The 26,130-nt window shown below is 40.5% G+C and overlaps 2 protein-coding genes across 2 annotated transcripts in view; one reads left to right on the top strand and one right to left on the bottom strand.

The window, feature by feature from the left end:
- Positions 1-8,135, top strand: part of PSIP1 (PC4 and SFRS1 interacting protein 1) — a 41,942-nt gene extending 33,807 nt beyond the window's left edge. Inside the window, exons 13-16 of the mRNA XM_010001934.1 lie at positions 1,446-1,547; positions 2,238-2,457; positions 5,518-5,629; positions 7,959-8,135. Of these exons, the coding sequence (XP_010000236.1) occupies positions 1,446-1,547; positions 2,238-2,457; positions 5,518-5,629; positions 7,959-8,022 (498 nt within the window). The 3' untranslated portion in view covers positions 8,023-8,135. The remainder of the gene's footprint in view (positions 1-1,445; positions 1,548-2,237; positions 2,458-5,517; positions 5,630-7,958) is intronic.
- A 6,217-nt stretch (positions 8,136-14,352) lies between these two features.
- Positions 14,353-26,130, bottom strand: part of SNAPC3 (small nuclear RNA activating complex, polypeptide 3, 50kDa) — an 18,734-nt gene continuing 6,956 nt past the window's right edge. The window contains exons 5-8 of the mRNA XM_010001928.1: positions 20,748-20,830; positions 19,441-19,605; positions 16,017-16,124; positions 14,353-14,529 (exon numbers count right to left, since the gene is read on the bottom strand). Of these exons, the coding sequence (XP_010000230.1) occupies positions 14,382-14,529; positions 16,017-16,124; positions 19,441-19,605; positions 20,748-20,830 (504 nt within the window). The 3' untranslated portion in view covers positions 14,353-14,381. The remainder of the gene's footprint in view (positions 14,530-16,016; positions 16,125-19,440; positions 19,606-20,747; positions 20,831-26,130) is intronic.

Genomic DNA, 26,130 nt, shown 5'->3' with positions numbered 1-26,130 from the left:
GAGAAATAGCAGAGGGAACACCAAGGTCAAAGAAGAAGCGTGCTTCATGTTACTGGAACAGGTATTCTCATGCAGCCTGTGGAAGAGACCATGAAGGGGCTGCTGCCTGTGGAGAGGCTGCTGCTGAAGATTTCTCTTGAAGAACTGCAGGCTGTGGGGATAGCCCAACCTGGAGTAAAGAAGGGAATGTGATAAGGAAGGAGTTGCAGAGAGGAACTGATGCAACAACCACCTGCTCCCCCTGCACTGCTCAGGGTAGTTTGAGGAGTCTGGAGTGAAGTTGAGCATGGGAGAGGAAGGAAGAAAAAGTGTTGATTTAACAGTTGTCTTTGTTTCTCACGACTCAAATCTATCTTAGCTGGTAATAAGTTAATTTTTTTCCAAGTCTGTTTTGCCCACAGTGAAACATTCATTTCTGTTGTGGCCTATTCTTCTATTTTATTTCAGTCTATGCCAATACTTTGTCTCAAAGAAAAAAAAGTTTACCTTAAATAAATAAACTTTAGAAAACTTTTACCTCAAAACTTTGGCTTGATTAAATCACTCTATCTATGACTCAGATAATAAATTCCTCTGAAATAAGTAAAAAGCCCCAAAACGGAAAATGCCCCAAACTCTACGAGGCCTCTGATTCAGGGATGTAATGATGCAAATAACTTAGAATACTTGGAAGAACATTTGTTTTAGAGCTACAGCAAGGACACTTAGTTTATCATAATTGTATTTATCAAGTAAACATGATGGTAAGAATTCTTTTGAGCATAGTCCTGATGTTTTTGTTTGGGATTTTAAAAAATATTAATTTCCCTTGAGAACCAGAGCTACAACTTTATATAAAGATGCAGATTATTGTTATTATTGATGATGAATCTTACTAGTTCTAAATAGGAAGTAAAATAAGCAAGAGCAGCTGAAGATAAGGAAGTTGAGAACTAAGTATTAGAGAAAGAAGACTTCAGTACAGTGGTTCTTAGAAATGGATCAGAAGCCTATATCATTACTTCTGGGTGTTCTGCATACTGTTCATCAAAGTTTTACCTGCAAAATACACAAAGATGTAGTTCTGTGTATTAACTGCAGTCCCCTTAAGATGCTTTGCTACCTCCTCAGTGGCAAGCTGACTCTGGAGAACAGTTTCAAGCACAGAAATACTAGAATTGTGAAACTGGTGTAAAACTGGAGTTTGTCTTTTTAAGTATAAAATTACTTTTTTATTTTAAGTTATTCAGATAGTATCTGCCTTTTGTTATGGAACTAGTGGAAAGGCAACTGGTATTTTTTGTTTACAAGTTCTGACTATGTAAATTGTTCTAAAATTAGTACCTTGTCAAATTAAGAATATTACAGGAAGGTGTTACTGAGCATAAAAATATGTGTAGGATGGTTAATTAAGGCTTGTTAATATGTAAGTTAAGTCTTCAAACCAGTTTCTTTTTTATATACAGGATGTGAACAGGTGTATTGAGGCTCTTGATGAGCTTGCTTCCCTTCAAGTCACAATGCAACAAGCTCAGAAACATACAGAAATGATTCTGACTCTAAAGAAGGTGAGATCTGCAGTTTTAATCAAAGTACCCTGTGTGTTTTCTTAAACTGCTGTCAGCATTACTTACTACTGGAGTACTGTATCCAGTTCTGGACCCTACAATTCAAGAATGATGTGGACAGATGGGAGAGGGTTCAAAAGGAATCCATGAAGATGATGAAAAAACTGGAGAACCTGCCTTATAAAGAAAGATTGAAGGGGTTAGGTCCTTTGTTCTTGGAGAAAGTGGTGGGTGGGAGCTCATCACTGTATTCCAGCACTTGAAGGGCAACTACAAAGAGAATAAAGACTCTCTTCATAAGGAGCCACGTGAGAAGACACAGGGCAATGGATACAAGTTGTACTGGGACAGGCTTCATCTTGATATGAAAACTAAATGTTTTACAGTGAGAAAAAATGTCCACTGGAATAACCTTCTAAGGGATATGGTGGAAACCCATCACTGGAGGTTTTCAAGATGTGATTGGACAGGGTCATGATAATCTTATCCAGGCATCCTTTCCCATGAAGGATTGGACCAGGTGATCTTTCAAGGTCCCTTCTAACCTGAGCTGTTCCATGATTCTGTGATATGTCAGAGAGTGCAGAGGTCTATGACTTGAGCTTAAACTAAGAATTTCATCTAGCACATGAGGGAAGCACATAGGTATTTAAATACCTAAGTAGAGCTCATTGTTTTATTTTATTTCAGATACGGAAATTCAAAGTTAGCCAGGTTATTATGGAGAAATCTACAATGCTATATAACAAGTTTAAGACCATGTTTCTGGTTGGGGAAGGAGATTCTGTTCTTTCTCAAGTGCTAAATAAATCACTTGCTGAGCAGAAGCAGCATGAAGAAGCCAACAAAACCAAAGAACAGTGGAAGAAAGGAGCAAATAAAAAAGTGGAAAAGGAAAAGGACCAAACAGGTAAGTTACTGTTAACATCACATTTTTTTAGCCACATCAGCTTTTAGCATGGAAATTTGTGCTCCTGTGTCTACCACAAATGTTACAGGATAACAGTTTGGCCCAACAGCACAGGTAAGCTCCAAGTCCCTATTTTTATTTTGAACTAATCTTAGGACATTTTGCCAGTGTTTTGGAGGACTGGAATTTTTAGGGCCTGATTGGGTATCATTTTCCTGCCAATTATTTATGTCTTGTGTACTGGGATTTTGTCTTTTCTCCTCCCCTTGCCACCTTTTTGATTTCTTTTTATTGGCAGAAGGAGGGCTATTTAGTTTCCTGACTTGTTGTATCTTTCCCTGGAATTAGACCTTGAACTGGACGTTTTAGGGCATTTCTCTGAGTGTTTTTAGGTGATGGTAGAAACAATTCTGAGCCAAAAGCACTGATGGGATGCCCACACACCTGGCTTCCTCCTTAAGCTTAGCCTATGGCCCCAAGTCCCCCCGAGATGAAGCATCTTTGTTTTCGGGGTGTTGCCTTTTCGGTGTGGTGTTTGGCTTTCTGTTGCATTTACCTCTGCCCACGACTGTCCAGTCACCTCATGATTCCCAGTGCTGCTGAGGAGGCCTGTTTTTGTCTGTTTGCTGGGTATAATCAGCCAAAGGCCTCTGCTGGCTTAAAAGGCATTTTATTTAGTCTTATGCAGGGGGAAAGGATGGGCTGTTCTCCACGCTGTGGTTTTACTGTCTTAGCATACAAAAGACCTAGTCTCCTTCAATTTCTGAGCAGGTTCAGAAAATCCTTGATGTAGGAATTCTGCCCATCTATTAAAAGCCTTTATGTATCTGAAATTGTCAAGAATAATATTGCCATTCACTTTCAAGAGTATAACGTTTTTCATGGCTCTTTTATCTTCACTGCCTGAAGAGAAGGGCTTTTGCAAGAATTGTTTAGTATTTCTCATTTCTCTGTAAATTTTCTAACTTTATTATCCTGTGGAATAAAGAGATTTTAAACATGCTGTAGAATACCATACTGCCTTCTATTCCTTAAGTACCCTCTGGATGTCTAGATTTCCAGCTATGCTTTTAAGTGCTTCATTTCCTTCACTTGCCTCTTCCCATATCATGAACGATACTGTGGGTAGCAGCAGCTCGTAATCACTTATATGCTACTTCCATGATGCAACTGTAGTAGTTCAGTCTAACAGTAAAGAAATTACTATCATTTAGGGGAAAATAGGCCATTTTGATCTCAGCAGTACTATTCTGGATTAATCGTGAGCACTTGTACAAGAACAGTGTGCTATTGAAAGCTTTCCACAGTAAGCATGCTCTACAGTAACTCAGGTCATTTATTAAAAAAAAATAATTAAGTACATGAAATGCAGTGAAATAAATATTTGTATTTCTAAGTAGAGGAACAAAATGAGACAGAGACACTGGAAAGCTGTGTTGCAAATGAATCCTTGAATATGTAGGAGTTCTTCCCATCTATTAAAATTATTTAGTTCCTGATCTCTGCAAGCACTGGAGGGAAATGAGATTTATTTTAATCTTGAACCCTGGGAGCAAAAATGTTTCAGAAAACTGGATCTGGAGTAAACAAGTTTCTGTAAATAAGGTGATACTAAGGTGATTGAAGATGCTATAGATTCCTAGTAACTGTGGTAGAAATGCTACTGTATTTTTAACTGCTAAGAAAGCAAGGATGATGATAAACCATTCTGTGGTGAAAGAAGTACCTATGACATAGTAGAGTTCCACACAGATCTTCCCCTAACACAGTGATCCACACAGCTAGTACTTTAACAAAGAATCTAAACTGAAAGACTTCTTACACATAATGAAACTACTAATGAAGTTATTCTCCAGGTAAGGTTGATACTAGATTTCAACAGAACACACTGAAATACCATAGTGTCGCCTATTGAAATGGAGAATGGTCTGAAGTTTTATCAGAGCAGGGAGATATTTAATGGACATGGATATTTCTTCATTTGCTACAAAGAGAAATTCTGGTTCCCTACATTCATGATTCTGCCCTTTAAAAATTGGAACTGCTGAACTCTGCAAAGCACAATTCCAGCAGTATGTCCTTCAGGTGAAGTACAGCTTCAGACTGTCTTCTATGTAACAAAGGATTATAGCATTGCTTCATTGAATTCCTCCTGTGACATTCAAGTTCAGAACTGATTCTGAGCAAGTCTAAATAGATCAACTACTAGAATGCCATCTTAAAATTATCTTGTATACCTTTAGCATCGTTTAGTCTGTAAGTATTCAAATGAGTATTGTATTTTTCTCTTGCAGTAGCACAGTAGTTTAATAGAGCCATTTTTGGTAAACCTGTAACTTAAAATAAAAGGGACTGTTGATTCTGATGTCAAAGTGACATTCCTCAACTATTTATTAAACTTCATTGGCTTGTAATACCAGAGCAAAACATGTATTCACCACAGAAATTTTGAAGAGGTTAAATATTCCTGCTTATTAGACTTCACTAAATTCATCTTCTAAGTAGTGCTTTGTTTTCCTACTTGACAATTTCATACTGTAACTAAACACTTTTACTCTATTTATATATACTGTTTGTTGTATTTTAACTATATACGTATTTGTTAAGAGTTGACAGTAAATGAGAGTCATGGAACTCATAACTTCTTCAGTTGAAGTATCAGAAATTCCCCCAAATTATCTGACTAGGTTAGAATGGTAAGTAGAATTCACCATTGAAGCATTCTCTCTTAGCATTCTCTCACTACTTAGAATATAAATAAGCATTAGGTCTATTACCTGCAGTTTAGCAAGGACAAAAGGAACTCGAGATTGCAGGGAATACACATACTGTTCAATTCCCATTAAAATTATGGAATGAGGCCCATTGCATAGAGTTTTCAGAAGTTGAAGCTGTATCAGTTACTGCTTTTTGTATTGTTTCAGCTGCTGGGTATCAAGGTCAGGGGAAAACATTAATAGTGTTTGAGTTGGTGAAGGTAAAGAAATTACCTGGGGCTTCTTACAGCACAGTTTTGCTGCCTGCATTACTGTTTTCTTTCCCTGCCCTTTCATTTTAAAGGTTCAAAGGTTCTGAATGGAGGGTCTGAAGCTCAAGATACCAACCAGTCACCAAACCTTGGAGAGAATACCGAGGAAAAGAAAGATAAGCATGAAGCTGGCAGTAAGAAAAAGTGAGTTAATAATCTTACTGGCCTAATGCTGTGTTCTGCTCTAGCAAAATTATGTAAAATAAAACAGCAGTAGACTGAAGTTTCTTAACCATGTTGTGGCAGTGTTTTCTTTACAGATTTTATCTCAACTTTAGAGAATTGTAATGGTATGCAAATCTTCTGTTGAAGTTCTGAATGAACATTTTTCACTCACAGTAGAGAGTTAAAAAAAAAAATTACAGGATGTCCTGTCAGGACAGAATTGGCATGTGGTGAGACAAGGCAAAGTATAAGCTTTCTCCTGTGTTTTAGACTGCATGATGCTATTAAGTTGGAAGCAAAGGAAGAAGCCTGAACCAAGTCTTAATGAAGCTAATGAGATTTATCCGTTTGTGTGTTTTTTTAAAATCATGTATTGTAATTAATAGCCAAGCCACTTTAGCTAGTGTTCTGTAGTGTAGCGATAGAATTGCCCAAATGGCAGGTAAACAGCAGGCTGGAACTGAGACCTGTGAAGTTTCAGAATTTTTTCTTTTAGCTGTTGGCCAAGTTAAAACTCTACAAATGAGTGGAATAGTGCATTTTATTTACAAGGTAAACTTAAAAACAGGTTGAAAACCATACCACATAAAAACTCCAAACCCTTCAGCTGAAAACGAATTTCGTATTTGCTAGAGGTAACCTCAGAACTACTGGCTTTTGATTACATAGCTTTCAGAAGTGACATTTAGGGGTTTCCAACCAGTGATGCTGATACGCATCTGGTCTGAACAGGCAGCTTGTTACAGGACCATAACAAAGGCACAGGTGTAGGCTCCCAGCAGGTTACACAGCCTAGCACACTGCTTAGACAGGTGATCTGGCCAAATCAAGTGCAATGGGAATTACTTGAAATCCGTGGTAAGGCAGTTCAGTAATAATAGATTATAGTTGGCCAAGTATTTAAAAATAAATAACTACTAAACTGGTTCTCCAGGTAGGCATTTTTTCATGGCCTGCTCTTTTCATTGTTCCTGCAGAACCTGAGAAGGTTTGGATTTTTGAGTGGCAGAGAGACAATCTCAATCAGATTGCCTTTTAAATTTGTGATAAAAATAATTAAGAATATTTGAGTGCATGCATGAAATTTCAATGGGCAATGTTCAAAAGAAATTTAAGACAGATAAAGTTAAGATAATTATGCAACATTCCTGGGGAAAAGGCTGTTCAATATAGAGAGCCTCAAAAAAAGCAACTTTGAGGCAAGGCAATTTATATTTTTAGTACTTTAGTGATTACAGCTGTATCTGTAAAACTTGAAAATGTATCTTTTATGAATGAGGTACTGGGGGTGTCATCATCTAATACACATATATCTCATGAAGTGTGTGTGGTGTTTGCTATTGCCTTAAACTCTACACTCCACTGCATGCTTTGACTTACCTGAAGAAACAAACCCTCTTTACAAAAACACTTCCATGGCTACTTGAGAGCAGCTTCTGTGGATCCTCCTTGTTGGCTAACAGCTGTAAACCAGATTTTGTAACACCTCTTGCGAACACCTTACATGCTGAAAAATGCGTCTAAATTGGAGCAAGCCACAGACAGGTGTCTCCGTCACACAAACTTGTGGTTTTTTTCAGTTTTTTTCAGTTTTATTTGCAATATTCAGTTTCTTAGAAGTGAGAAACTAGTAGCCAAAATAAATATGAACAAATTATCAATGTTCATAATATCCCTGCAGTTCCTACTGCTCACTTTATCTAATAATTTTTAAACTTCTGAAATAACAGGGCTCTCTATTCAGTTCTGTACTGTCTTAGATAATTGGAGGCAGGACACGTCTGTACCTTTCTGAAGATGTACTTCAGAAATTTTGGAAGACACAAGTTACGTAACTTCATGCTTCTCAAATGATTGGTACCTAAGGACATCTTTCTGTTCTCATTTGGTAAAAACACATTCTGCTTCCTGAGGTTACCCTAGCGTCTGGGACACGTAGTGGCATGCTCCCGTACTGAGAAAAGCTACAACTGGTAAGGTACATTAAGCCAGAGTGCTTTGCCACTTGGCTGATCCACAGTTGTCAGCAGACTAGGGAGGACTGCCAGAATTGAACACAAACCACTCTGAGTGGCTGCCATTCACAGCCAGTCCCATAGGTGAACGTGATGTTAAGTCTCCCAGCTTAGCTTCATGGTTGGAGGCAGACACAGGGCTGGCATCCCTGCCTGCTTCTGTTCTTCAGCCTACATCTACTGCTGCATGTATGTCACCATCACTTCCTATGGACTGTTCAGATTCATCTGGAAGTAAGTCTTGCTCTCTGTGTTTTCATATGATCAGTAATTTTTCTTTCTTTTGTTTCTAGGACATGTGGTGAAGAGAGAGAGCTTGAAAAACCAGCAAAAGAGTCAGCTTTTGAAAGCAAATGACACCACTGGAGTCTTTTTTTAAAGTACAAATTAAAAAGGGTTGTTAAGTTTTGCATTTGAAATCTATAGACTGCTGAAAGTTTTAAATAATTTTATAAGCATAATATTTTAAAGTTAAATTTTGTGGAATAAAACCCCCTTTAATCTTGGTTTAAAATATTTAAACACTTTTGCCAATAGTTTGTCCAGTATTAACAGGTAACACATTTCAAAAGATGAAAATTCCAGTTAGAAAACAAAGTACTTACATGTTACAGGTTTTAGAGTTGTAGTATATTTTTACCTGACTACTGTATGTTTGTCTAGCTAATAGCAGGAAAAAGTGTAAATACTTTTAACTGCCCAGTTGCTTCATTTGTATAAAACCTCCTCTGTTCCTATGATACTGACCTCTGTTTGTGCAGTTTTCAACTCTTGTTGGGGATGTATTTTCACTGTGTTTTGTAGGAGTTGAAAGCGGCATTTTTTATAGCTGTTATAATGTTAATGTACAAGTATACTTAATCACTTTTTTTAAACAAGGTTAGTTCTGTTCTTGCAAAACTCATTGTGCCAATTTGTTGCAATGTGACTTTATGGTATGCTTTTAGTATTATAAGTATACTAGTCAGAAATGTGGTGTTTTCACATCAACAACCTGTTGATGCACCTGTTGGAAAACACTGTCTTTAACAATTTATGGAATTAAAAGAATGTAAACTGTTAAGAGAGCCTGGTTATTGACTTGTGTAGACAAAATCATTCATTGGAACAACAAATGTCTGGTCTTTTAGTACTATTTCTTTTATTGTCTTGGCATCAACACGGGCATTTCTAGCTTTGAACAGAAATGCTGGTGAAATGTGTTTTTGGGTTTTTTTAATGCCTTAAATGCCTGAGGCCATCAGGAGCAGGGAAGTGATCATGCCCTGTACTGGGCAATGGTGAGGCCACCTTGAGTACTGTGTTCAGTTCTGGGCTCCTGTCATGACTTGGGAGGTTGTGGCGGTGTAAGTCAGGTTCTGACACCAGCTTCGCTCACCACGGGCAGCCTCCCACAGAGTGAGCAAAGCTACTGGCCTGAGTTTTACAGGGGTTCACCCATGGCTCAGGGCAGGAGTTGCTATATGGGGTGTTCTCACGGGTGTAGCTCTCTGAAATCACCTCATTCACCAAATTTAAGATTCATGAATTAATGGTTTATTGAGGGCTTATGAAGGTACAAACAGAAATGGGCTTCAGGAGCTCTCTGTGTTTTCATATGATCAGTAATTTTTCTTTCTTTTGTTTCTAGGACATGTGGTGAAGAGAGAGAGCTTGAAAAACCAGCAAAAGAGTCAGCTTTTGAAAGCAAATGACACCACTGGAGTCTTTTTTTAAAGTACAAATTAAAAAGGGTTGTTAAGTTTTGCATTTGAAATCTATAGACTGCTGAAAGTTTTAAATAATTTTATAAGCATAATATTTTAAAGTTAAATTTTGTGGAATAAAACCCCCTTTAATCTTGGTTTAAAATATTTAAACACTTTTGCCAATAGTTTGTCCAGTATTAACAGGTAACACATTTCAAAAGATGAAAATTCCAGTTAGAAAACAAAGTACTTACATGTTACAGGTTTTAGAGTTGTAGTATATTTTTACCTGACTACTGTATGTTTGTCTAGCTAATAGCAGGAAAAAGTGTAAATACTTTTAACTGCCCAGTTGCTTCATTTGTATAAAACCTCCTCTGTTCCTATGATACTGACCTCTGTTTGTGCAGTTTTCAACTCTTGTTGGGGATGTATTTTCACTGTGTTTTGTAGGAGTTGAAAGCGGCATTTTTTATAGCTGTTATAATGTTAATGTACAAGTATACTTAATCACTTTTTTTAAACAAGGTTAGTTCTGTTCTTGCAAAACTCATTGTGCCAATTTGTTGCAATGTGACTTTATGGTATGCTTTTAGTATTATAAGTATACTAGTCAGAAATGTGGTGTTTTCACATCAACAACCTGTTGATGCACCTGTTGGAAAACACTGTCTTTAACAATTTATGGAATTAAAAGAATGTAAACTGTTAAGAGAGCCTGGTTATTGACTTGTGTAGACAAAATCATTCATTGGAACAACAAATGTCTGGTCTTTTAGTACTATTTCTTTTATTGTCTTGGCATCAACACGGGCATTTCTAGCTTTGAACAGAAATGCTGGTGAAATGTGTTTTTGGGTTTTTTTAATGCCTTAAATGCCTGAGGCCATCAGGAGCAGGGAAGTGATCATGCCCTGTACTGGGCAATGGTGAGGCCACCTTGAGTACTGTGTTCAGTTCTGGGCTCCTGTCATGACTTGGGAGGTTGTGGCGGTGTAAGTCAGGTTCTGACACCAGCTTCGCTCACCACGGGCAGCCTCCCACAGAGTGAGCAAAGCTACTGGCCTGAGTTTTACAGGGGTTCACCCATGGCTCAGGGCAGGAGTTGCTATATGGGGTGTTCTCACGGGTGTAGCTCTCTGAAATCACCTCATTCACCAAATTTAAGATTCATGAATTAATGGTTTATTGAGGGCTTATGAAGGTACAAACAGAAATGGGCTTCAGGAATGTAACTGCGGTAAGTCAGAAGGACTAACAGGATATATAGTGTACTTGCTTTCACCAACACACTCCCTCAAGAGGTGCTATCCCAGATAGAGAGCACAGAGATGGAAAATTAAAGTCACCGGATAGAGGAGGATGATGATTTATAAGCCCGGTGCACTCTCCCCTCTATGGGATTGACATTGTCCATGTGAAGTGGGGGACACATACCCAGACAATTATTGCAATTACGAGGAATTAAAGGAGGAAAATTACAGGTATAGTTTGCTTACACATTGTCTTAAGAGGGCTGCCTTAAGTTGAGAGCGCTGTCCGCAATTCTTATGCACTGCTCTGTGCAAGAGGGCTGTGAGCTCACGGCAGAGGGGCAGAGCTTTGGTGTTCTTCAGCAGCTCTTCTTGTTACTGCCCAAAGAAGCATGCTGATAAATGGCTTTTTGCACAAAGCAGTGGCACTCAAACACACTGGCTGCCTTGGGAAATGAAAGTACCAAGCTACATGCATTTTAAAAGGTTAATGATTAAATACTGAGGCCTATATTCACAAAGAAGAATCCACTTAGGGATTACTGAAGTTAAAAGGCAGCATGGAGAGAAGTTCTAGTTTGCAGCACTGTTGTAGCTGAGATTTTGCATACAGCAATCTCCCAAACAAAGGTAAAACAACACGAGTAGTTACTAAATGCTCACATTGCTTGCAGAGCTTTCCATGTGCATAGTGAAAGGTGTTTTTAATAGCAAAACTGAATAGCTTTCAGATCTTGCATACGGCACTTCAAGTTAAACCTCAAAGATCAATAGCCATGGCAGCTCCCCTTGAAGAGTACGAAGTTGTCCTTGGCAGAGGGCTGTGATGTTTGGTCTCCACAGATCTTGAGTTTTGGCAATCCCTAGTGTGTCACAAGAGAATGCTGCTAGGAGGAGAGACTAACATGCCCACACAGCTAAACTATCCAGCAGCATTCTCATTCAGCTACCACATACAGTAGTTACTGCACAACGGATTTTGTGTGCTTCTACACACAGCTAGTCACTAGATGCATTTTATTGCCTCTAGGAAAATTAAACAACTTCCACTTTCACCCTCAAAAGTGTTCCTGTAAAGTTGTTAACTCAAAGGAAACAGGAATTCTCACACAGGAACCTCCCCATTTTGACCATTCCTTTGTCTCAAAACCCCTCCCACCAAAATAAAAGGTACTGTGTATTTGACAGGTATTGTCAAGTGTCGACCACCTAACACAGGTCTGTCACAACTGCTGCAGTGATAATGGGTCAACCATGCTAACAGTTCAAAGGGCAAACTGAGATGGATGCAGAGATGAGGGTCCTGATTGTATGCTGCAAGTCATGAAAGTCATGCTCTACCCGTTCAGCTGCTTGGGCTTTAACTGCCTGATTTTACTGCCTGTTTACAGAAAGTAACCTATATTCACAGAATCTCATTGGCTGTAGAAATGGTCATCTCACCTTCCAAGATGCCCGAGTATCCATCAGCTGTATGTCTTGAAAGACACATATAATTTCTGGGATCTGAGAAATAACCAGGCAGTCAAACAAACTCAAGTCTCCCAAAGAATAAAGCTGATTCCTTTTGCAGACAGGAAATAAACCACAATTAACGCACAGTATTTAAAACAGAGTTAGCTTTGACAGTAGCATTGCTACTTCAAGAGCTAAGTTTACTACAGCTTAAAATGTTGTGCTAACAGTAAACACAGAGGGGCCTCTCCTCTTCTTCAACACATAAAACCATCCTGTATTGCTGTCTTCTCAGCAGGGTAAAAACTTTCACTAAGGAGAGAATCTCCAAGACCTTCTGGAAGTCTGAAATAAGTTACAAAGTCTTATACTATCTAATCACTAACTGTTTAAAAAAGACCAAATCAAAAAGCCCATCAGAGATTAAGGTTAATGCTTTTTGGATTCAACAGCTTCCCCTACATACTCTAGGCTTTTTGCTTTCCTCAGTTCAGGAAGCATAGGCACAGCAGACTCATGTAATTTTCATTTAAATGTAACTCAAAAGAATCTCCAAGCTCCATACCCTTATATCTCCTTTATTACAAGAAGGGACTTATAAGAAAAAAAAATTGCTAATTGTCTTGTTTTTAAAACAAACAAAAAAGAGAAAAAAAACCCCAAACACAAATACCTAACACACATACCAGCATTATCAACAAAATTAGAAATCATAAAACTTCTTGGAAGTTTTGATCACTAACAGCATTTAATAAGTAGCCAGAGCACAAATATCCAGCTGGTGTCATAGAAATGTAACCATGAATGGGCAGCTGGGTGCCATGCTAAGTTTTGTTCAGAGGACTCATTCAGAAAGAGACATTAAATCGAGACCAGACCCAGCTGTCCTGTGACAGCTCCTGGGAAGTAAAGGATCTTCAAAAACTTGATTTACTGTAACCTTTTTGCTCCCTTTGTCATTTAAATAGAAACACACAATATGAAATAGGATCAGAACACACAAACAGCAGCTTCTAATGAGAGTTCTGGTTTGTAGTTCAGCACAGGATGCACTCAATTTCCACCCCCAGACTGTGGACAGCTTCTCCTCACCTTGCTGGAAATACAGGACTGGCCTTAGCAAAATTTCTTAGTATGTATGGACATCAGTTTTGGAATATGTTTGACCATAACTTTTTCTGGAAATAAGAGTAAATGGGTTGGGTGAAAGATACGTACTGAGGCAGAATTAGTTTAATGAACTAATAAATGCACATTTTGCTACTCCCTTCTCCCCACTGCTAACTGAAGAAAGAAAAATAAAAAGCAACCCCCACAAAAAACTTACTGATTGCTGACTTAGCATCTGGCATAAAGGCAAGTGTGTCTTTAGAAATCATGCCAGCTGTCTACATGATCTCAATTTCAATACTGAAGAGGACTGAGCAGCCTGTGTATTACCAGGAGACAGATGAAAGAGGAGGAGATTGTGGGAAGACAAAGAGGCAAACACTGAAGCTGCAAGCAGAGTTCCATGGCAGGGGATCTTTAAAGCAACTGCTACAGCACCTCTAGCAGTCCAGCCCCAGCAGTTCAATTGGCAACAGTTGTGGTGGGCAGCTCCCTCCCTCCTGCAGATGCCTGAAGGCTAAGAAAACTGTCTTTCCCTTGCTGGGTAACCACCTGCTGTTTCCTGGACAGTGAAGATCTCCACTAAAATTCTCTGAATTAGAGATAACTTTAAAAAGCAAGGCACTATATACCTATATTCTTGTTTGGTAAACAGAACTCCAACTTAATATCAGACTAGCAAGTACAAATTGCTCATGTTTTAATAAAAAATACTCGGTAATAAAAAATACACTACTCACAATAACACAGCAATACAAAAAAAAAAAAAAGCACAATGAACAACACTTTATGAACAGTTAAAACTGCACATGCTGTAAACAGTTAACAAAGTTACTTGAAAGACAGGCTACAAATCAGTAGTTGGTGAAGCGTAGTTCACCCTTCGTGGAACCAGTCCTCAGAGTCAGAACACAGGGACACCAGTAGCTTACAGATTTAAGATGCAAGCATGCCCCTTTTGGAAGGATGAAGTTAACTAGATGTTTGAGCATATTTTCCCATGCTAACTTATCTTTTAAAATCCTACTTACTTAGAGAAGCATACTGGAAAGATGTCAAGTGCAAAGTGCTCCTTTCCACCTCCGGGGAGAGGATTAGCAGCCTAGCCCAAAACCCAGCAGTAGGCTCAAACTCAAACTGATGGTTTTAACAGCCAGAGCAATAAATTCCCCAATCTAGGTCATTGAATTCATGCTGGCTCTTGTCAGCTTCAGTTGAAAATCCCGGGATCAACGTAAGGATATGCAAGAAACTCCCCTAGTTTGTTGCCTTCTGCATCATAATGGAGCATCCGAAAACAAACATCACAGAAGAAACACGGATCCTCTGGTGCCAGACTGTCTTTGTTGGTTACCCACCTGCAGGTTACAAAATACATAGTTCCATGCAAAATACATGGCTTCCGTGCAAGTTCTACACTTTTGTAACAAACATCTCAACATTTTACTCAGAGTTGGGGATGACAGGAATTACCATCAATAAAAATGTTGTAGTGACAAGGTACTACCTACGTCGTAATCTCCCACCCCAGGAGTAAAGCTCTTTTCCAGACTCCACACCCATTCAGTGTCAATACCAGACAAGGCAAGGAGAGGATTGCTGCACACTCGAGCAAGCACTGGAGTTAACAGCAACTGCTGCCAGTACAAGAAGGGTCTACCACGTTACAAAGCAACTAATTTATGGCAGCACTCAGAGGCCATGACAGCTCAAGGCCTCTAGTGATTAAAGATGCTATCTGGACAGATTAGAACATGCAGGACAGCCAGCCAAAGCAGCTCTGCTATCCATGGTTTAGCATCTCCCCACTTAAGCTTAGTGCTTAATCCTGGTTTTAATTTAATGCATTTACATCACCTCTGGTAATGCCCTCCGCATCCCATCTTTCCCTCATATTGACCCTTTGGCTCCACCTCCCCTTATGGCCAAATACCTCACAGATAATAGCGACTTGCCAAGGGATGCTAGGGGCTCTGCTAGGAACACCAGGATGGGCTCCCATCACGAGGGGAATTGGCTCTTTGCCTGATTCCAGGGAAGTCTAAAGCCAAACAAGGAAGATAACAAGGACACAGCTTGTGTGTCAAACTGAGGCTGAGAGTGTAAGCTGCCCTGGGGGAAAGAAAAGGACAGTGGGTGAACCAATAAATAGTTCAGACCTCTAAAATCAGGGAGCCTATCCTAGTCTGTAGAGCCTGTGTCTGTTGAAAGGCTTTCTCATGTCTAAGAAAACAGCACTAAAGAGCATAAGAGAACATTGAGTTCACATTCTCTTCTCTCAGCTGCAGAAAAATCTGTGCAGCACAGAAAGTTCCTTCAAGTACAGCTGCAGAGCACTGAGTTTTCAGGTAGGCATTAGGAGTTTACCTGTGGGTAAAGCTACATGCTTTTTAAAAATCTCTAGATTTCACAATATTAAAATTTGAAAGATCCATACTTCCCTCTGCTTAGGTGCCAGATTTAATGAAAGCTCTCTGACTTCTGGCAAATTAATTTTAATTACATGTCTTGACACAGAGGAAAAATGAAGCTTTTTTCCTCCAAAAGTAGTATTTTCAAAAGTAACTGATGGAGAGCTGAGCTCTCAGAAGAACCTGAGCCAAGGAAGTAACCTGTTTCATTTCAGTTCTTTTGGTGAAACTGAATTACCTCCAAATGAATGCTACCTGCAGAAGGCCTTTTCCTGGGTAGGGAGAAGACAACTGTCTAAAGAGTGACATCTCAGGATACTTGCATGAAGATTATTCACATATTTTATCAAACACATACACAGCTTTGAGGGTTTTTGTGTAAGTCAGTAACAGCACCTAGAAGACAACTTAAAAGGATCAAGAATGTAGCATACCTGGCTGTGTACATTTTGCACACAAAACATTTTCTGGTACATAGCCAGTGTTTCTTGATTAGCAAGGGATAGAGGCTCCTGTCCAGGCAGTCATCATGATGAATAAGCCTTGAGGGAAATAAATACACAAAACACAATCAAGACTCAGCCACACTGGAATTTATCTGAATACAAGCATGGACATCAAAGAAAATACATTATTTATTTAAATTCCTGTGTAAACTATGACCAGACCTGTGCTTCACATTTCTTAACAGACTAAGACCTGGAGACAGACTGCTAGTGGCACCATCCGTAGATTTCAGTCAAGTAAATTCAATTTGTACAGTCACTCAGGAGTCTTCAGACCATCTTCTTTAGACAGTCTTTTGAAAGCTTTTATCTCCTACACAGACTAACAGGCAAAAACATCAGGTGAATGTTTAGAAGTACATAACTCTGAGATCATCTACTTGCAACATATATGTCCTTCTCTGGGTTATACTCCTCTTGGTAGGCAACATTTACTAACAATGCTTAGGTACATCAGGCTTCTGGGAACTGAAAATGATCTGTCACCCACGACAGTGTGCTCTCTCCACCTGTTATGCACTAAGTCCAGTATACGCAATAGTTCTCCTGTTGATGTGGTAGCCACCTCAATCACTTTCATCTCCTCCTTTTCTCCCTCATCTACCCACCTCAACCCACTATTTTCACTACTTCCTCTATTCTCTTTTCAGTTCCTGCCCCTTCTAACAAGTCCAGTTGACTCCAGCCAGAGACTTTTAACAGCATTCTGCTTCCTGGTGCTCCAGAATCAGTACGAAATCTGTCACACATGTGCTCTGCACAGAAAGAACATAGCACTGTAGGTGCTACTCCTCCCATACCACAGTCATGCTATGCTAGTTAGAAATAAGTCTGCTTATGAAGACACTATTAGTAAAAAAACAACACAAGGGAGGTTATTTTCTTCCTCGCAGAGGTTGTTCCATACATGTGGAATAAAATCATAAATAAGCCTTGCAGAAAACAGCAGAATGCTTGTGCTGGGATAGAGTTAATTTTCTTCATAGTAGCTAGCATGGGGGTCTTTTCTGGTGAACACAACTGAGAAGTTGATTACAACAAAAAGGTGGCTGAGGTACTCGACTTTTTTACCTGTCTTCACTGGTAACCTCTCTTTTCACACTGACTTCAAGACAGGGAGTGCGGTGTCAAAGTCCTGTTGTGATAGGACAACAGGCAATGGTTTTAAAATAAAAGAGGGTAGATTTAGACTACATATAAAGAAAAAAAATTTATGAGGGTGGTGGAACACTGGCACAGGTTTCCCAGAGAGATGGTAGAAATGCCATTGCTGGAAACATTCAAGGCCAGGTTGCAGGGGGCTCTGAGCAACCTGATCTAGTTGAATATGTCCCTGCTCATTGCAGGGAGGGTGGGCTAAAAGATCTTTAAAGGTCCCTTCCAACCCAAACAATTCAATAATACTATGATCTAAACCCATGATTTTTATCATTTTTACTCTTCCAGTTTTCTCCCACATCCCATTGGGGCAGAGTGAGTGAGCAGCTGTGTGGTGCTTAGCTTCTGGCTGGGGTTAAACCATGACAGTCCTTCTTTTGGTGCTCAGCATGGGGCTCAAAGGGCTTGATAAAATGACAGATTTGACTGGAATGGGCCAGATCAAATTTATAGCTGTTATTGCTGGTCAGCTATTAACTGATAGGCTCCTGTGCTTGCACGGGGCTTGCCTGCGTTCCTGTAAATTAGTTTTGTGATCATTAATGGCTGCTTTTTGCTTTTGCTGCTCACTGTACTGCTGTACTGCTGATCATCTTACTCTGCTGTGTGGGAACATTTTGGCAACAGCACTGGCCTTGTGCTGGGGCTGACAGATGGCCAGAGCATTGCTGCTGTTTCTGTGCTGATGTACTGGACCGGCTGGAACTCCAGTGTGAACTTGAGTAAAAGAAAATGTGATCTGTGGATGAGTTCACACTGAAGCGAGACACTGTGATGCATTTATGGTTGTGCTAAGACCATGCCAGAGCAGGTACACCTCAAAATGTCTTAGGTCATAGCTACGCCTGTGCCACAGCAGATAATACTTCTGACACGTTTGTCAGTAAGTCCACAGCAAAGAAGGTACACCTTGAAGTATTTGTGGCTATGGATATGTCCATGCTGCAGCATGCACACCCAGAAGCATTATTGGCTGTGCATGAGGTCATTCTGAAGCACCTCAAAGCAGGTTGCAATGGATAAGCCCATAGTAGAGCAGGTAAACCCTTAGAGGGACTGCAGCCATGGGTAAGGCCATGCTATAACAGGTTTACTTTTAAGAGGGACTGTGGCTGTGGTAAGGGCTATACTGGAGCAGGTGTATCTCTGAAGATATTCTGGCCCATGCAGAAACCCATGCTGGAACAGGTGCACCTCAAGCAACTGGCTCACACAACAATGTGTGCCACAGCAATATACCCCTGGTGGGACTGTACCTCATAAATAAGGTTCTTCTTCAAACAGGTACACTCCTAAGGGAATGCAGTTTAGGGATAGATCCAAGCTGGAGCAGGAGCAAGCGGAGGAGTCGACTGCAACATTAAACTCTACAGCCAGGTTCAAATGGACTAGAGGTGGAGATTGTACTGGAAATACCTCTAAATTGTTGTAACCCAGGATTTGAGTTTTATGTTATAGGAACTACTATTAGCTGGAACCACTTCAAACAATGGAGGTCAAGCCTTCTAAGAAGCAGTGCAAGTGAGTACTGAGTTGTCTTGGGTGTCCAGTCACTCCAAGCAACACACCATCTCTCCGGTCCTGAGTAACCACCATAACAGATGGAGTCCAAAGGCATTGCCTAAATTAACTCTGTGGGCATTTTACAGGTATTTCACAGGGGTGGTCCATACACTAAGGGAATTATTTTTGTGATATTCTGAATTATCAAAGGATGAGAAGGGTGGTGGTGGTTAATGAGGATGTACTGGATAGTGTGGGACCTAAGCATGATGTAAAATGGTATGGCATAAGAGGTAGAGAATGTGCTGGTTTGTCTTCCAATGTAACCATTATGCTTGATAAAGCCTGGCTTTTCAGGAGATGGCTGAACACCTGTCTGCTGAGGGGAAGTAGTGAATGAAGTCCTTGTTTTGGTTTGTTTGTGAAGGAGGCTTTTGGTTTACCTATTAAACTGTCTTTATTTAAAATCATGAGTTTTCTCACTTTCTCACAAGTTTACTCTTCTAATTCTCTCCCCCATCCCACTAGAGGGGAGTGAGTGAGCAGTGTGGGGCTTAATTGCCACCTAGGGTTAAACCACAACAATAACTTCAAAATTAGTCTAACAAATATTCAGCATTTAGTGTCTGCAGCTTGTCCACAGAAGGCTTGCTTTCAAGTACCTAAGGACTCCCAAACAATAGTTACTTACCTTATATCTGTGATGATAATGATGTGCTCACAGTTCCCCTGGTGGCAAAAAAGGTATGGAAAACCAATTTTGAGGGACAAATCACTAAACGTGTAGTCCTCCATTTTATCAGACCGAAGATTTCCATAGCCTCTGTCATGAGATTCTGACCACTCAATAATTGTCCTGAAAACAGAAAGGTCATCAGCATAGCAATACTATAAACTGTGAATGCACAGAAAAGGAAGGTCCTGGGGGACATGCAGAACTCTTCACTGGGACACAGTAAAATCAAAACAGTTCAAAACATTTTGTAATAATTTAAGGTCATTTCACAGCAATACCACAACCTTACAGCACTGTGCACTCTTCTTGTGGAACACCTCCTTTAAACCTCCACCAGGCAGCTTCACAAAGAATTCCAGTCAGAGTGTATACTCATGATGGCACCTGTTCAGGTCAGGTGTTTGACACCATGACATTTCTCCAGTATTCCAGAGTTCAAGCACGTCTTTTTTGCTCCCTTGGTCAATAACTTTGTTCTAAAGTATTAAAAAGCTTTTTTGTTTGTTTGTTTGTTTGTTTAGCCAAAGAGAAACACAAATTACAACTGCACACTTACATTTCTAAACTTTAGCACTGGAAGGGCACTGGTCAATGTTCCAATAATTTCTTTGATTTTCAGCACTTTCCTATATATGAGACTTCTACAGACTGCTTAGGTTATCATAAGCTCTCCCATGAAGATCGTTGCTCACGGATAGAAAGGAGCAAAATAATTAATTATCTTAAGTCACACGCCAAGTCTGGCATAACAAGAACAGAACCCAAACTCACAGCTCTTCCATACCGTCCATTATAACACCTTGACCTCCTGAATCTCATTGTTTTGTCAGCAAGCCCATATTTCCTTAAAATAAACTACTGCATACAGCTCAATGGATATGACTTGTGCTCAACCACTGTGAGCTATTGTTCCATCTTCTGGTGGTCATCACAGCTAGGGAGGGCACTTTAAAAAGCCAGTACAGACTAGGACCTGTCATCTTCTACAGCAATCCCATTCCAAGAGAGCAAAACAGAATTTGCAGGGGAAAAAAAATGCATTCATCCCCTTTACAGGGGGGAAGTGATTGGAAGGACTAAGCAGAGCACGTGAAATTAAACTTACATGTAAAAGTCAATCCAGCATGAAAAGACTGTAAGAAAACTCCATTCCAGTTTCCTACACTAGACATTCCAGTCTTAAAAACACCACAAATCATTAAAAAAAAATTAATTTCCTGTCCCTTAAGGTTTTCCTTAGTCAATGTCTACAAATACTGTACCTGCTCAGATCTCTGCACTCTGGGTACCTTTTATCATTATAAAAGATGCCTTCAAAATAAAAGAAAGCAGATTTGTAGAGATCCTAAGAGACAAAGAGATATAAGTCAGCATTGCAGTTACAAAAGATTTAACACCTTAAACAAGAACATGTCTAAAAACAAGTACTTTAGGTATCTAAGTTATATTAAGAAACCTCATTCTACAGATTTCTCAGAAAAGCTTTGGACTGGTTTTAGATGCTGACGTGACAACAAGGTTTATGACGGCCAGCTATGTAGTTGCTCTGCTGATGTTATTCTCAAGGCACTGCAGGTTATTTTAGCTCTCTTCTCTTAGTACTATTACCATCGCAACAGTTACGGATTTTTACATAAACACAAAACAAGAACACAAGCACCACTGCACAAATAGAGTAACTGCACAAAACTAACGTAAAAAAAGACTAAAAATATATTTAAAAATTATGAAGATGTTGTGGGTTGCCTCTGGCTGGCTGTCAGTGCTCCCACCCAATTGCTCTCTCATGCCTTCTCGGCAGACAGGGGAAAGAAATTAAAAGGGGCAAGCTCAAATATTGAAATCAAGGCAGTTTAATGAGGAAAGCAAAGGCACCGCAGAAAGGCAAAGCAAAAATGGATTTATTCTCTACTTCCCATAAGCAGGCAATGTTCAGCCACTTCCTGGGAAGCAGGATCCCAGCACAGATAGTGATTGCTTTGGAAGACAAATGCCTTAGCCGTAAATGGCCCCACTCCTCCTTTCCTCCAGCTCTTGTATTTATATATAATATGTATATATGTATCATATAATGTACATTATACAACATATAATATTGTATATGGTATGAAATATGTATTACATATTGTATTTATATTTTTTGTATCTAGATATAAACAAATGCATTTACAGGCAGGTCAGGCAGACAACAACTGGGGAACGTAATTTCAAGGAGCTTGGTTCCTTTCCATTATTAACATAACATGGTGACCAGTTCACTCCAATCATTTAACTTTAGAGTTGCTCACTGGTCATTAAGACACAGAATCATGGTGAACTTTTTACATTAATGTTGGCAGACAGCCTATGACATACAAGAGCTTACAATGGGAAAGGCAAAGAAAGAGTGGAAGACAAGAAGTGAACATTAATTATTTTACAGGCTGGGTACAAAGCTATATGCAGATCAAATAAGAATCAAACAGGAAAACAGTGGACAACTAGGCACTCTGGATCCCCAGACCAGTCTTATCTGTCTTTATTTTGTACCCAGAGGTCTTCCTGAGCTATAAACTTTGAGGTGTCAAAAGACAGGAAACAGAGATACTGGGGCCAGAGATAGGACTCATGACTGGAGATGAATCATAGAATCCTAGAATCCTAGGGGTTGGAAGGGACCTCAAAAGATCATCTAGTCCAACCCCCCCCGCCAGAGCAGGGTCACCTAGAGTACCTCACATAGGAACGCATCCAGGTGGGTTTTGAATGTCTCCAGTGAAGGAGACTCCACAACCTCCCTGGGCAGCCTGTTCCAGTGCTCTGTCACTCTTACAGGAAAAAAAATTTTTTGGATATTCACCTTGAACCTCCTATGCTCCAATTTGCACCCATTGCCCCTTGTCCTATCACTGGACATCACTGAACAAAGCCTGGCTCTGTTCTCCTGACACTCACCCTTTACATATTTGTAAACGTGGATGAAGTCACCCCTCAGTCTCCTCTTCTCCAACCTAAAGAGACCCAGCTCCCTCAGCCTCTCCTCATCAGGGAGATGTTCCACTCCCTTCATCATTCTTGTAGCTCTGTGCTGGACTCTTTCAAGCAGTTCCCTGTGCTTCTGGAACTGAGGGGCCCAGAACTGGACACAATACTCCAGATGCGGCCTCACCAATGCAGAATAGAGGGGGAGGAGAACCTCTCTTGACCTACTAACCACACCCTTTCTAATGCACCCCAGGATGCCACTGGCCTTCTTGGCCACAAGGGCATATTGCTGGCTCATGACCTGCACAAAGACACAGAAATAGGAATGTGGTTTATATTCAGAAAATTTGTTTCAGCTCTGTTATTCTCACCCTCCCTGGCTCTCCAACCACAAAGTGTAAGTACCACCATGCTCTGGCAACTCCTTACCAACTTCTGTGGGTCACAGGAGTTCTGAGTAAGCCTGTCCTTTAAAGCTGCTCCAGACTTCACAAAACACCTATTTGTCATAGTGAACAGAAGGCAAAGAGAGCCACCGTTACAAACTTCTTGGAAATTTGAGTCAGGTCTTTCCTGATTAATGGTGGCCAGAGTTATGATCTGGACATTCCTTCCTCCCAAACTTCCACATTATCCTTTAGCTTGCAAGGACGGATGCCTTATGTTTCTCCAGAGAGTCCCAACAGTAGTAGCAATCACATAAAAGATTCAGGATAATTGTTAAAAGCTATTCCATCTGTGGAATAACATACATCAATATTGCTCAGTTCTCTCAAACATCCCCTCGATGTTGGCTTGACTAAGGTCAAATATTTCAGTTGGAGGGGATCTGCAACAACCATCTAGTTCAGCTAGCTGACAAATCCTGAGCTGACCAGAAGTTAAAGCCCATCACTAAGGGCACTAAACTGAGATAGGCTAGGTGCATCGACTGCCTCTCTAGGAAGCGTGTTCCAGTGTTTGACCACCCTCCAGGTAAAGAAATGCTTCCTAATGTCTAGTCTAAATTTCCCCAGTGCTGCTTTGAACCATTCCCACATGTTCGATCGCAGGATCCCAGGGAGAAGAGCTCAGCACGTGCCTCTGCACTTCCCCTCTTCAGGAAGCTGCATAGAGCAATGATGTCACCCCTCATCCTCCTTTTATCCAAACTAGACAAGCCTAAGGTTCTCAGCCACTCCTTGTAGGACATGCCTTCCAGCCCTTCCATCAGTTTTGTTGCCCTCCTCTGGACACATTCAAAGACCTGATTAGCATGGGGCCCAGAGCTGCTTGCAGTGCTTGAGAAGTGGCTGCAACAATACTGAATACAGAGGGATAATCCCCTCTCCTGACAGGCTGGTCAAACTGTGTGTGATGCACCCCAGGATGTGGGTTGCCCTGGTGGGTGCCAGGACACAGGGCTGACTCACACTGAGCCTGTGGTGACCAGCAACTCCAGGGCCCTTTCTGCTGCGCTGCTCTCCAGCCATGCCTCTTCAACTTTATACTTGTGCTTAGCACCACTCTGTCCTAGGTGCAGAATCTGGCGTTTAGACTTGTTAAGTTTCAACCCGTTAACTATTACCCTATGAAAAAAAAGCAAAGAATAAAATCACAAAATCCAAACATAGCAGAAACGAAAGAGAAGATAGGCCTATTTGTGCTATTTAATACCAGAAAGTCTTTCTTACTATCTCTATCAGCTGACAACATACACTTACTCATTTAACCAATGAGGGCAGCAACTTGATCCTTTCACTCAGCCTGTGTACTCAAACTGCACTTGAAGAGAAGCAAAAGCTGGCATCAACAACTACCTTACTTACCCAGCCTCTTTCCTGAAGACTCTCATAGAGGACCATCCTCACTTAAATTAGAGTCTAAGAACCTTAAGTTAGTTAGAAGTTATTTTCTCCATCTGGAAAAGGTAGCATACTTCTGGCCAGTCATGGTGCCACTTCCACCGGAGACTGAAAGGAAAAAAATTCTACCCCACTGATGGCTGATTTTCTGTCTGCTGAAGCAACAGAGGAATTTCATTGAGAAGAATTACCACAGACTGACCCTATACTTCAGTGTAAGTTGTAAATGCACTATCATACTCAATGAAAACAAATAAATGGAATGCACACTACACATTAAGAGGTTCTGCTGGGACGCTAGGCATGGTGACATGCACTTTGGGGAAATTATTGCTGTGAGGCAGCCTTATTTCAACCCCGTTGAGGCCATGGCAGGCTCACATGACTCCTTTGCTTGCCCAGGAGGGGAGCCCCAACAAGGTCTTGTTTCAGAACTAATCAGCTAGTGGCTTACTAGATAGTGGTAGAAAGACTCTGCTATTTACATTACGCAAATGAAAAGACATTTGGGATGTCTTTCGGTCTCCTTAGAGGAAAATGTGTCATCTTCTCAATAATACGTCTACAAACATGTAACATCCTCTGTTTTTTTCTCAAATTGTGTATCATATATTCATTTATATTGTATTGATAATACAATATTGTTAATATATAACATTGGCTGAACAGCTGGGCCCCAAAGGTGACAATCAGTGGAACTAAGTCTAGTTGGAGGCTAGTAATTAGCAAAGTACCCCAGGGGCGAATACAAGGTCTGGTTCTGTTTCATATCTTCATTAATGATCCAGATGATGAGGCAGAACGTACCCTCAGCAAGCTTGTAGATGAACTGAGAGGAATCAGGAGGAGTGGCTGATACATCAGATGATTGAACTACTATCCAGGGGGACCTAGACAGGCTGCAGAAACTTCAGGAACTTCATTAAGTTCAACAAGGAGATAAGCAAGGTCCTACACATGGGAAGAAACCTCATGCATCACTGCATGCTGGGGAGCACCCAGCAGGAAAGCAGCTTAGGATAAGAGGACCTGGGGATCCTAGTGGACATCAAGTTGACCAGAAGTGAGAAATGTGTCCTTGCAGCAAAGAGGTCAAATGGGATCCCGTGATGCATTAGACAAAGCATTGCCAGCAGGGTGAGGGAGATGATCTTTCCCTCTCCTCACCACTAGTGAGACCACACCTGAAGTCTTATTCTTATCTCTAATTCTGAGCTCCTCAGTACAAAAGAAACGTGGAATGTACTGGAGACAGAGTCCCACCCGGGCCATGAAACCAAAGGGACTGAAGCATCTGTCTTTATAAGCGGAGACTGAGAGAACTGGGACTATTCAGTCTGGAAGAGAGAAGGCCCAAGGGGAGTCTTACTAACATACACAAATAACTTCAGGAAGGGTGCAAAGATGGAGCCAGGGTCTTTTCAGTGGTGCCCAGTTACAGGACAAAAGGCAACACATACAAACTGAAACACAAAAGGTTTCTTCTGAGCATCAGGAAACACTTTTCATTACGACAGTGACCAAACACAAGCACAGGTTGCCCAGGGAGGTTGTGGAATCTCCACTGTTGCAGATACCCAAAAAACATGTAGACATGGTTCTGGACAACCGGCTGTGCATGGCCTTGCTTTACAAAGTGATTTGGACCAGATGACCTCAAGCGGTTCCATCCAACCTCAACCACTCTGTGATATCATATATATTGTATGCGATATATCATCAAGATTATGCCATTTCAGTATTTTCAATTAGAGTACTTTTTTTTTTATTGACTCCTTTTGCACATCCCCAGAGAACACCTGGCAGTTGTGGGAGAGGTGAATTACCTTCATTCCTG

This window comes from Chaetura pelagica, unplaced genomic scaffold (genome assembly GCF_000747805.2).
Source record: "Chaetura pelagica isolate M959 unplaced genomic scaffold, ChaPel_1.0 scaffold345, whole genome shotgun sequence".
Lineage (NCBI taxonomy): Eukaryota > Metazoa > Chordata > Aves > Apodiformes > Apodidae > Chaetura > Chaetura pelagica.
Note: the sequence above shows the minus strand (reverse complement) of the source record. Positions and strands in the feature narration are given on the sequence as shown.